The following is a 13,622-nucleotide window of genomic DNA, read 5'->3' as shown; positions in this document are numbered from 1 at the left end:
CAATATCTTTCAGAATATTATTTTAATGTGCTTGAGTTTCCATTCTCTTTTTATTAGAGAAGGCAATGGTTTATAAGTATGTTTATTGTTGATTTGTCATTGTTACCATTTTAATTCTAACCATTAGAGCTGTTTATGACAATCTATAAAGATTGCTTTAAGCATCTGAAGAGGAACACACATTGTCACTGAAACTAGTAAATAGTTACTGTAATGATATTTGAAAATATTGAGAAAGTAATTTTATGAATGAATTAACAAATAAATGTATACCAGAATAGATAAAAGGAATTCAATACTATGTATACTACTAATCATTATATAGGAGAGTAGCTGCTGTATGTAAATGCTATATTAAAATGATGAATGATATGTCATATATTTATTCTACCTTTTGTAGTTAACTCTGCAAAAAACTTAAGTGAAGGAGCCTTAAATATTATATATGTTACAGATAGTTGATATAGCTTTGACATTTATTGTGGAATCTTATCTAATAAAAAAGTATTCCCAAGAATGTTTGAATTAAAAAAATAATGGAACTATCTCACGCATATATATTCAATATATGTTAAATGGAAACAAAACAAGCAAACATAATAAAATTATAAACAACATTCAATTTTTTGAGAGATAAATACTGATCATATATTTTTGAAATACACTGAAAGTTCAATAGTCTATGAGTGAGGATATGTAATAAAGTCAATAAGACTACATTAAGTTCTTTACTTTTCAGAGAAGTTGTACCTTTAAATTTACTGTAAAGTATCTACAAGTGACTATTGATTTTGTAAACTGTTATGGAGAAATTGAAAAACACTTTCCAAACTAATATATATACATACCTACATATAAAGAGAGAGAGAAAACAGTTTACATACATGCAGCAGAAAAAGGAGAAATCTAAGTTTTTTGAGCTCTTCATAAACCAAGTGCATTGTATTACTTTTCACAAATTGAAAATGAGCAGACTCACAGAAAGTTACAAAAGGACATACTATCTTTAATAGGAAATGGAACATAAATTTAGAATTTTAATATCATCCTCTGCTTCCTTGCCAATGATTACCATTTGGTATAAAATAGCAGCAAATAATATGCACCTATCATTTTGTTATTTCAGGCACAGTTCGTTAGCTTTCAATAAAGGAAAATGTTAAGTTTACATGATCAATAAACCAAATCAAAAGTAAAAATAAAAATCCAACTGAGTGTATTTGTATAGTAAATCTAATTCACATTTTGTTAGAAAAATAATTTTAAAAGATGAAATCCAAATTTTCTTTACAAAATATGTCAGTTTAGTCTTAAAAAGTGAACATAAATCTTGAAAGAACACAAACATTTGGAGAGCTTGGGAATCTTGTTATATTATCATTTACTTCCTCTAGATATATATACCAATTCACAGAAAATTTATCAGTAGCACAGTCATGTAATACCAAAAATATCTTTCCTCTACTCATCATTTTGCCCTAGTACATTGAAAACATAGCCTTGGAAATTCTTTCTCCCTCTTTTTTTGGTCCTAAATCTGTTGGATCAGATTTTTCCAAGTTGTATTTTCCTTCCTGGAAGTGATTCTCATAATATTTGATGTTGACATATTTTTACTGAATTGACCTTTTACAGTGTTTTCAAGTACATGAGCAGTTAGTTATTTGGAAAAATCTTTTGTTTTGAGCTGCAATTATAATACTCTCTCTGCAAGAACATACTTTTAAAGTTACTACTGCTCTCCTTCAAAAGTCCAGGGATAGTTTACAAAAATAGCTCTTGGAGACTCCAAGTCACTGTAAATCTTTAACACATTTACATTTTTAATAGAGCATTCATGTACAGTAAACTGGCTCCATCTGGTTGTAAATTTATTCACTCATTTTTCCTTTATTTAATCTAGATTTCTTTATAAGCCTACAAAGAATCTGCTACTTCATATATTATATATAAAGAATTAACAACTTAGGGCTCCTAGAGAACAAAGCCTAAAAATCTTTGATACATAAATTTTAACACTGAAGAAACAAAGTTAATTTAAACATGGCTGAAAGTTGAAATGCTCTTGCATCTCAGCAGATACTACTAAATTATATGAAGTTGCTAAGCAAAGGTAATATAGAGGGTGCTTTCTTGCCTAAATGCATTCAAATTCAAATTTATTTTTTATAAATGGAAATAAAGTTGCTTTGATCAAATAAAACTGATTTTTCAGGCTTTGACCTGTATGCTTTAGTGTTACTAAGTACACAATAGTGGCATCTTGGTTACATTCAAAGATGTTTTCACTTTCATATATAGATGCTGTATATTTAAGATTATTAATGAGCAACAGTTCCATAATGACAATTTAAATCCACAACTTCACACTCACTTTTTATGTTTACACAAGACTTAGATTGCTTATTTGGAATGATTTTCGATAATCATTAATTGGACTTCAAAATTCATGTTAAGTTAGCAAATAGAAATATATCAACTTCTTTTCAATTTTTCTTTTGGGGAAGAATGAAATGATTTGAGTTGCAAGAATTAAACATAATAATAGAGACTTTTCAGTACCTTTGAAAATGGGCACAGTTTTTAAATAAAGGTGTAGGTCAAAGCCATATGGGACAATAAGGTCACATCCTATACAAAACAAAAGAAAAAAATTTTCAATGAGATAAACTCTTAAATAAAGACAGGGTTCATTGTAGAAAGTCAAAATTTTTCAAAGCATGTGAAACAAGAAATTTAATAAAATATATACTTTTACATAAACACACAATAATGGTTTATTGTATGTACAATTTTGTTAGCTTAGAAGATATCCCAATACTCAGTATTTATCTTTTACATTTTTTTTTCTGTTAACATTTCTAATGAGATACTAAATTTTCATCTAAGACTTAGGGCTTTTAAATCTTAACTGGGTAAAAAAATATCATTGTTCTGATTAAATAAGTTTAAATGGCAGTATGGTGAATGATTTTAAATATTCTCTGACATACATGAGTAATTTCTGAATCAAAATGTTCACATTTGGAGCCACTTATGTAAATATACTATTCACTAGCTGTAAAAATTTGAGGATAATTATAAAATTCAGGACACAGTTTGGATGAAACCAAATTTAATTTATAATTTAACAAGTCTTAGTTCGTAAATATGTGGCTCAGACGGTAGAGTCTGCCTCCTATGCAGTAGACCTGGGTTCAATCCCTTGGTTGGGAAGATCCCCTGGAGAAGAGAATGGCAACCCACTTCAGGAGTCTTTGGGAGAATTCCATGGACAGAGGTGCCTGGCAGGCTACAGTCCATGGGGTTGCAAAGAGTCTGATACCACTGTGCAACACACACTTCTACTTTCATTTTCACTTTCAAATGTTAATCAAAAAGCAAAACATAAAAGACATACATTATCAGCATTTACGTATTTTTAGGGAACTTTTGAGAAGGCAGAGTTCAGTAACAAAGAAAAACAAGCACTATAAACTTTATTCTGGGGATTGGAGATTTAAAGTCAGTATTAAAACTCAGGATTTAGATAAATTTGATAGCTGTAACTTTCCCATTATTAGGATTTTCAGAAGTGAAATATTCCTTTTGACTTTGGACTTAAACATAGCAAAAATATTATAATGGTAAAAGACACGATTTTATACGGATAATTTAAATAGATTATCATACAGGCAAATATATTTATTAGCCAGGTATTCTTTACATATCAATTTTTACACTTGCTATTTGAAATTTTAGTCTACAACAGCTTGATGAACCTCTCGTGGATAAAACATGCTGGTAAAGTCTCTATAATAGTACCTGACAAATAATTTTTTTAATCAATTAACATGGGATCAAGAAAAATAAAGGTGAAAGCATTCATGACTGAAAAAAAATTAACATGGGGTTACTGCCACCCTTCATGTTTTATTTAAATGGACATGCATTTAATTACAAATTGAAAATATGGTTATTTTACTTTCAATATTAAATTGTTTTTAATGAACTATACAATCAGATTTTTAAAAATATGTTAGCTGGAAACATTAGAAATTATTACTGGTGGTAGATATCAATTTGTAAGAAAATCTAAAATATGCATATTCCAGAATACTAAAATGTAACCAAAATCTACCACTAGCATGTATATGATTCAGTACTAAAATATCAAAAATTTGAATTGAATTTACACCATGATATATTGGAAATATGTCTTAGAATGTAATGATCTTCAAATAAGTTTGTTGAAGTTCAGCCTCGATGCTGTGAGCTTTCCATTTCAAAAAAGCCATAATTCCATTACTGTATATGTTAACCTAAAAAAATTCACTCATGAAAACATTGTTTCATATTTTCCACTTTTAGAAACATATGTAATTTTGAAGAATGAATGGTTATTTAATGGCAGAAATATACAATTTCCTTCATGTTCACTGATAAGATACCGAATTAAAAAAAAGAAAAAAACTCATTGGAAGACTTCCATTCAAAATATCTTTATGGATATTACTTTTCTTCTATAAATGGCTTTCTTAGTATCTAATAAAAATGTACCTAATATGCTTAGTATTATGCAATATATCATTATATTTTTATTTTGACAGTAGATAGAAAGTGAAAAAGTCAAATTATTTCATATTTGCATTACATCAGTTCTCTTTGAAGTATTTATGTTTCGATCTTCAAAAGTTCTTTTTATAAGAAATAATCTAAATCACTCAAACTTAAGTTTAAATGTTGCTCTTAAAAAAAAAAAATACTCATTTTGTGATACTGGCATAACGCTAGAAATGTTTGACCCCTGCCACAGAGGAAGAAAAGAGTATATTATTATCACACTCAAATTATATTGCATATATTTTTTTCCCCATCAAACATGCCTAAAGTGTAAAACACAAAAGTATAATTTGAAATAATTAAAATATTGAAATGAAAATTGGGTATGGAATGCTCTCTTTGATAATACATTTTTTGTCTGCTATATACATGCTACATATACTAACAGAAATACAGATATAGATAGTCATTAAATTGAATTAAAGTCTAATGGTCAGTTGTCAAATGCAATATTAACTGACATAAAGTTCTTTGGATTTAGATGTTAGATGATTATTTTTAAGAACATGACTAATGTTCAACTATTTTAATTTTATTCTCATATATTTGTATTTGTTAAATAGTAGAGAACTTCAGTGGGTATGAAGAGCATTATGCATAAATAGCTGATTTAATATCAGTTAAAATTATTACTTTCACATTTTATTTCCTTTGAAAATTAATACATTAAGTGCTCCTACATTCCAGAGTTTAAATTGCTGCTTTTGTTGTTTTTAGTTCTTCTTTCTCAGTGTAAAATTTATTCTTAAAATGAGTTATAAGAAATATTTTACCACTTTTGCAAATATCTTAATTTGGGGCCATCTGAAAGTGCAACAGAAGTATTTTTCCAAATGAATTGGAAGCATATTTGTGTTCTGCTTTACTTTCATTAATTTGGAATTATGTGAAGTTGGGAACAGCCTATTAACTTCTTGAAATTAAGTAGCCAGTTTTTGTCATTTCAAACAAAGACTGAATTATTCTCACTGTTCCCTTGCCCTATTGAAAAATGAGAAAAGGATAAGGGGAGAGAAGGATGGAGGGAAGGGTGAGACATAAGGGGAAAAAAAAGGTAAGAGAGCCCAGAAAAAAAAAAATATATATATATATGTAATTTTAATACTTTGCTGAGTCATGAGAATAGGATTAATGATACAGGGCAAGAAACTGACAGATTAAGTTCTTAAATTCTAAACTTTTTGTTAAATTCTGACCTTTTTCACATTTTGTGTGGGTTCTTCATTACATACTAGCTGGATTCTCCTATCAAGGTTGAGGGAACAGTGGTGAGGGGCAGAGATGGATATCCAGGACATTTATCAAAAATTTCCACTCCACATACATAGAGGTGATAATGTTGCCTAAAGAAAAGACATGTTCTGAGTATGATGCTAAAATTGTTATGAATTGATTCATAACTGCAATCATTAGTTTAGCTGCAAAGCATTTTGAGTATTAGCATACAAATTATCTACATTTACATGAAATATATTTCTCTGAGATAATTTAAGTATCTACACTATAATCATATATATATAGATAAAAGTAAGATTTTGTAATTTCTACCGGGAGATATATGAGATTATGCAACATATCAAATTGAACAAGCACAAAGAATAAGCTTAGTTTGCATTCAAATTTTAATTGATGTCTGAAACGTTACATATGTTCTCCAAAATTCTATAGAAAGAATTTCCTGGGTTCCTTAATCCAATCGTATATCACTGATATACCCAATTTAATTATTTACTCAGTATACCTGAAAACCCAAAATTCAGATATTCAAAACCACACAAATTATGTTCTGTTGTATATGTCAATGTTTTGGCAGGAAATCATGTGGAAGGAGAAAATAATTCATTTTTAAATTCTATACAGTTTCATGATTTTCTATGTTAAAATTTCAAGTTTATTAGGGCAAGGATAAGTTTCCTTTTGTCCTCTTCGTATACTTGGGAAGAGTATAATTTAAAAATTAGAAATAACATCTTTCTATAAATTATATAATTGTTTTTTTTTTTTGAGATTAAAAAAATGCTGGATACCTTACGAAGAGTAGAGGTAGAAATGAACCACCTACAGCAACAAGATTATATGAAATAGTGCTGGTTTGAAAACAATAATATTCTTTGTAAATCTTTGAGAAATACATCCACAAACTTTCTGGAAGCTACTTCTACTGTCCAGACCTACATTTTTTTACTTCATGTAATTGTTGCCTCTTAGTTTTTCTACATCAATTAAGAAATAAAACTTAGTTACATGGAGGATTCTACTTTGCCTTAATATTTTATAATTTGTACAACACTGCCATATCTACATACGATAATATTGTGAAAGCAATTTTAAAGAAAAATAACTCCCTCTGTGAAGACAAAGTTAATAGCAACCCCAATTGTGAAGGCAAATACTAATATATTTATCTTCTAATCCTGGATCTAACATGGAGGAGGTAGATGGAGAGTAATAGATACATTGTTTCCATGATAATAGCATGACATTGTTTATTACTTCGCCTCTGAAAAAAATTTTGGAAGGGAAAACTTGCACAGAACTGGGATAGTTTACTTCTCTTGGTCAAAGTAGTATTACTATTTATTTTTTTAACTCCTTAGGGAAACTGTTACCACCTGTTCAATCTGAATTCAAGTAGTTACTGTCAATTTACTCATGGGTGAATGCTGCCTCTTTGTGGCAGAATGCCACAGAAAATGTTCCTTAAACAAAGTTCATGAACAGCCCTTGACATTGTACACATTGCAGGTGAGATTATGCGGACATGTACCAAACACCAATGAAGCATGTGGCTCTTTAAGGTTCAGATTAATCCAAATATTCTCTACCCTTGAATATAATCTAATTCACTTGCAAACCTTACTCAGACATGAACAGTTTATACTCACCAACATTTTGACATTTAGGATATAGATCAACTGGAGATAAAAGTACCCATCACAGTTGTTGCAGGTAGCTTTACACAGGGTAAACTATGCAAAATTGCAGACCAAATAAATAATACTGGTATGACAAAACACAAAATCAATACGCAGTACATTACTTACCATGCTCCGCATGTTAGATGGATACTTCAGTAAGGAAAAGGAGTAAAGTTGAAATTTCATGAATGAGCACATTAAATTACACATTTAGATAACCATACTTCCCTGAACCAACAAAGGTGCAATTATATAAATTTGATCATTAGGGGACAGGGGAACATTTTAGAAATAGAAATTTGCTACTGTCTTAAATTAATAATGGCGATTCATTAAATCACACAGCTATTTCTTTGCACTTAAGTAATCATTACTTCAGTCCCTCATATTTGACATAGTTATCAAGTGTTTATTCAGAAACTATTTAAAAAATTACATGTGCTGGGATACATGAGACTGTAACAACAGTAGCCCCATCTTACAGAGATCCTGTTTGTGGTTATCATCATTGCTTGCTGCCCAGAGGGATAAAGACATTGTATAGAGATTTGTACAGTCCATCATTTGGTCTTCTGAGGTGCCAGCACACGTGGATCTGTACAAATGCAACTGGGTTTGGTTAAACAATCAAAAATCGGCTACAATAGTAGTCAAATCAATACATCATTTTGGTTGACTAATAAAAATACTTTTAAATCTTCTCTAATAAAACCAGAAACTTGCACATGATTCTCACTGGAATGGCCCAATTAATTGCCCTAAATATTTTTCTTTTATACATTGGGATACAATTTTTTTTTTATTACAGATCCAATTGGGTGGGTTCCATTGACTTTTAAGATGTAAGTTCATATTTTTAATAAGGTTTTAAATGCCTTCCTGATATCACTTCAGTTTGGGAAATACAGCTCCTGATCTAGTGCGACACCTCTGTGAAAATCATAGGCTAAATAGTGAAGGAAAGAGAAATGCTAAATGTGCATATAAAAATAGGTGCTACAATAAAATATTCGTATATTTCATCAATAAGTTATTTTGACTAATCAATTATGGATCATATAGCTCTGTAATTTTAATGATTTGTCCACATCTATGGTGATCTTTTCAAGATCACAATACTTTTGATCTTTTAATTCAAATGTCCAGAATGCATACAAACACATCCTTTAAAAAGAAAGGAAAGGAATGAGGAGGAGGGAGGCAGGGAGGCAGAGAAAAGAGAGGAAGCAGAGAAGAAAGAGAGAGAGAATGGGGACGGGAAAAAGAGAAAGAAAAAACAAACTTTCTATTAAAGTTGGAGGGGCTGTGCTAATCTCTCCACAAAAGCCATCTAGACCCACCCGTGGCTCAAAGGGGGAGAAGGGGAAGGGGAAAAGAGTAAAAGAGGAAGAGGAGAATCTATGCGCTGTCACCTTCCACCATTCTCAACACTTCCAACCACTACAAAAATGACTATGACCTTTAAGAAGTCACCCGCGAAGCAAACTGCCCTCCATAAAGCCCTTCTCCTCGCCTCCCCCACACGCAAGAAGAGAAAGTGATGTGCCCAGTGTACACAAACGTTTCCCCGCGTGTGATATTAAAAGGAAATTGCACACCCTTTCAGTATCTTCCGCCGTAGCTGAGAATCTCGTGCCAAGGCACTTCACCCTAAACGTTGAAACAACACAATGAATCTAATGGGGTTCACGGTGTGTGTGTCTGCTCGCTTGTTTGTTTGAAATGCAAGAGCTCCAAGGGAGTTTCTTTGCCTTTTAGAACTGGCTAAAGGTGGTCTGTTTTTCCAGCACTTCGAGGTAGTCCGGCTCAACGTTTAGTTTAGCTTTTAGCTCCAGATACTCGTTCCGGTTGGGTTCTACAAAGACAGCACTGGGGGGGCTGTAGAGCACCGGTTCCCTCAGCCTGCTGTCCCCCGCCCCCGGGTGCAAATACTGATGGGGGCGTCTCAGGTCATAGTTGGGGGAGAAGGTGTAAGCAGCGGGGCTGCACGGGAATTTGGGGTATTCCGGGAGGCTGTTGCCAGCGGGGGTGGTGGCGCAGTGTTTGTCCGGTTCTAAAATGCCCCTGTAAAAGCGATCGGCGTCCTGCACCGGCGAGAGCAGGTCCTCCCGGGGCTCGATGGTGCTGACGCTATAGGCGGGGCTCCGTAAGTGGTGGCTTTCCCGCCTCTCGTCCTCCCCCGCCGGCTGCAGCTGCACCGGGGGCGGGGGCTGCGGCTGCGGCGGCGGCGGCGGCTGCTGCAGGTGGTGGTTGCTGCTGCTGTAGGTGACCTTGAGCTCGTGCAGGTCTTTGTAATCCTCCACGGAGTTGCCCTCCCGCGAGCGGTAGATGGGGTTTTTGCACATGTGGCCCAAAGGGTGCGGGATGTACTCGTACACGTGGCCCGCGGGCGTCTTCACCTTGGGCAGCGCCGGCGCGCGGTGCTGCGCGTGCGCGTGCGGGTGGACCCCCGCGCCTCCGCCGCCGCCGCCGCCTCCGCCGCCGCCGCCGCCGTACACGCTGTACTGCATGTTGAAGGAACTCACGTCGGAGTTGTGGGTGCTGGCGTGGTCGCTCTGGTGCTTCTTCCGGCGCTTCACGACAAGCACGAAGAGCCCCGCAGCCACGAAGACGGACATGATGAAAACCAGCAGCAGGCTGAGGATCAGCACCGACAAGGGCACCGACGACGCGGCGCCTCCGCCCGCGCCCAAGCCCGCGGGCGCCCCGGTGCCGTTCAGACGCACGGCAGGGGTCACCGCGCTGGTCCTCGCGGGGACCTGGATGGACGAGGGCGCGGGCGTGGACACCACCACGTCCGAGTAGTCAGGGCACAGCAGCTCCGACTTAATGGAGCGCATATCCGTCTCGGCGAACTTCTTGGGCGACTTGCAGATGACCTCGTCCACCAGGACGCCCACTTTGAGCTGCTCCACCCACAGCTTCATGCCCACCACGTCGCAGGTACAATCCCAAGGGTTGTCGTGCAGGTCGATTTGGATGAGTGACGTCAGCTGGTCCAGGACTCCGCTCACCGGCAAGGAGGTGAAGTGGTTACTCCTGAGATTGAGCCTCAGGAGAGTCAGGCCTGAGAAGACGCCTGAGGGCAAGGTCTGCAGGAGGTTGTTGTTCAGGAATAGCAGCTGGAGGTTTGGGACCGGGTCGAAAGTCCCAGGTTGAATCTCGCGGATGAGGTTGTATTGGAGGAAGAGATACTGCAGACTCTGCAGGCCGTAGAACAGCTCCGGGCTCAGCCGCTCGATCCTGTTGCCATTTAGGTAGAGGCGCCTCAGGTTGGTGAGGTCCCCGAAGGCGCGGTCCTGGATCGTGGAGATGCGGTTGTTGCCCAGGTGGAGGAGGTCCAGCCCCGTGGCCTCCAGGAAGTCACTCCTGCGCACCAGGGCGATGTAGTTCTCCGTCAGATACATTTTCTTGGGGTTGTAGGGCTTGGGCTGCAGCTCTGCGATGCTCTCGATCTTGCGCTCCTGGCAGTTGACGTTGAGGCCCAGATCGGAGATTTGCAGGTTGCAAGTGCACGCGGTGGGACACTCCAAAGGCACCGGAGATTTGGTCTGGTAGGCGATGCTGGGTCCATAGTTGCCATAGCCCAGGTCCTTGGAGGGCTGCCGAGAGGTGGGGCGCACCCTGGGCTTATTGGGTTGGCGAGTCCCCTTAGGGGGCTTCAAGGGGGGTTTGTAAACAGCAGAGGAAGAAGTGGCCACGGAATTCACCGAGGCCGGGGTGGTATGTAAGTACCCCGTGGTGCTCAGAGGCGTCTGCGGCCTCATCTCGTAGTCCGAAATAAGTTTCCTTGGGCAGAGTTCCTGCTTGGACACTTCGTCCAAGTCCCGGCCGTGTAAGCGGAAGGGGGTCTCACAAACCACATCCCCTACCAGGGCGGAGTAGGAGATGCTGTCTAACCAGTCCTTCAGGGAGATCAGCTCACAGGAGCAATTCCAGGGGTTTTCCTCCAGTTGTAACTCCACGACTTTATCCATATGCTGCAAGAGCCCCACGTAGGGCAGAAGTTTCAGCCGGTTGCCCCGCAGGTCCAAGTGCGTTAACGGCACAAAACGGAAAAGGTTGTTGGGTAAACTGGACAAGAGATTGTCATTGAGAATAAGCACCTGCAACAAATGCAGTTTCCCAAAAGCGTTGGGTTCAATGACACTGATGTAATTGTAATCGACCTGTAGGTACTCCAGGCTCTCCAAGCCGAGGAAGGTATCATCACGCAGAAGTTCCAGTTTATTATTGTTCAGATGCAATCTCCTTAAACCCCGCAGCCCGTGGAAAGCCCCGGTCTCAATGTCCTGGATTACATTGCTCCCCAGATGCAAAATCGAAGCCCCAGTGTAATTGACAAACTCATTGGGATAGAGACGACTCAAAAGGTTTCCAGACAACAAGAGGTGGTAGATTGGGAAACGGGGAGGGCTAATTTCTGAAAGGCTGATGATCCCCCGATTTTCACAGCTCACAGTTAAAATGCCGTCCTTTTCCTCACAAGGACATGCATTGTCACAGATTTCCCCATAATAATCGATGGTTTCTGCACACGAAAGGACGAGAGATGTTAGAGCAAACGCTAGAGTCTGCAGCATCCAGCTCTGCATTTTTCTGTGAAGATCCTGTTCCAAAGTTACTGGGGGGCAGCACGTGTGCATTTTATCTCCTGCAAGGGAGAGAGGGAAAAAAAAAAGGAAACAACAGAATATGACAAAAACTTAAGGGATCAATCAGAAAGTCTCTTTCTTTCCTAATACTGTTTTTTCTGACATCCAGAAGAAGGGGAGAGTAATGACACCCCACACCCCGAGGTACATGGACATTCTCTAGACTTTATTAAAATCTGATATTCACTTCGATTTAAAAGTTGATTTCCTTTTCTAATGACAACAGGAACATGCTGCTCCTTACAAGACAAGGGCAGGTTAGACAAAGTACCGTTTTAGTGTTCTTGCTTGCCACCCCCCCCCCCCGCTTTCAAAACCAATCCATAAATATACATAAAATGGCTGTCAGTTCAGATTCACGATTTAAATTTTAGAGAAAAGAAGTACCATTTTTATCAGGTTGCCCCCTCACCTATGCCCAGTCCCTCTGCTTTTCTTTCAAAACCTCTTCAGTTAACAGTTCACCGTGAAGGTCTCCCATTTTCACAGTTTTGCCCAGGAGCCACAATACTTGGGCTATTTTAAAACCACCGCTGGAAATGCCAGGGTGGGAACCTAAAGAATACTTTTCACAGAGACAAAAAGCATGCGAGATAAGGCATCAAAAGGACCCAGAAGAAGCTCTTAAGACCAATTGTCTTCGGGAGCTTTGAGCATGGAGAAAAAGGAGAGCGCTTTCGCTTTGATGGTGGACTTCACTATCACGCTATTAAGCACATCAGCGTCCTAATTGCATGCACGGTGCCACTTAGCAGCGCCTCCCCGAGAGCGCCCTGCGTCCACTTCTCATTGATCATGTCAGCGACGCTACTAAACCGCATTTTTAAGCCACTGAAATAGTTCTTTACGATGGATTACAAAGAACTCTGCGAAGGCATCCGCAATCCCGGAACAAGCTCCGGGTACCTGGAGTTTAAAGAAGGCGTTCCCACCGCTTACCCGGAATCAGCTAAAAGTAAACCCAGGACCAGCGCCAAAGCCTCCCTCACCTCGGTCTCCGCGTCTCTGCCACGGTATGCAAAACTAACCCTACCAAATTAGCAAGATTGGGACTGAGCTACCACCTCACCAACATCCCCACCACTGGAGTTGCTTATTGTATTTTATTATGAAGGCTTTACTCCCCTTCACCCCCCACCTTCTTCCCTCAGAAAGGGGACGTGGGCTGATGAAGAGGCAAAATAGAAGGGAGAAAAGAAGGGAGGACAGCAAGTGATACGTCAGTGCTTTAATTAATATCCGAATTTCATCTCCCCAAGGAATCAATCTGACCCTCCTCTCCCTTTTCTTTCTGGCTTTCTTTTTGTCCCTTTAAAGGCTTCCTTCGACTTCCTACTTCGAGTCGACAGCAGCGCTCAGAAGGAGAGGACACAAATGGAGCGAGTGTGTGCGAGTGTGTGTTGCGTTGGTTGGGGGAAGGAGGGGGAGAGGGAACATTCGGTAGAAA

General features: G+C 38.3%; 1 protein-coding gene across 1 annotated transcript; it reads right to left on the bottom strand.

Annotated features, from left to right (window-relative positions):
- Nucleotides 1–7,976: 7,976 nt before the first annotated feature.
- On the bottom strand, nt 7,977–12,166 carry SLITRK5 (SLIT and NTRK like family member 5). Its single transcript, XM_068984540.1, has one exon. The coding sequence runs from the start codon at nt 12,164–12,166 to the stop codon at nt 9,275–9,277; it is 2,892 nt and encodes a 963-aa protein (XP_068840641.1). The 3' UTR covers nt 7,977–9,274.
- Between the last annotated feature and the right edge of the window lie 1,456 nt (nt 12,167–13,622).

This window comes from Capricornis sumatraensis, chromosome 12, assembly GCF_032405125.1.
Source record: "Capricornis sumatraensis isolate serow.1 chromosome 12, serow.2, whole genome shotgun sequence".
In the NCBI taxonomy this organism is placed as follows: domain Eukaryota; kingdom Metazoa; phylum Chordata; class Mammalia; order Artiodactyla; family Bovidae; genus Capricornis; species Capricornis sumatraensis.
Note: the sequence above shows the minus strand (reverse complement) of the source record. Positions and strands in the feature narration are given on the sequence as shown.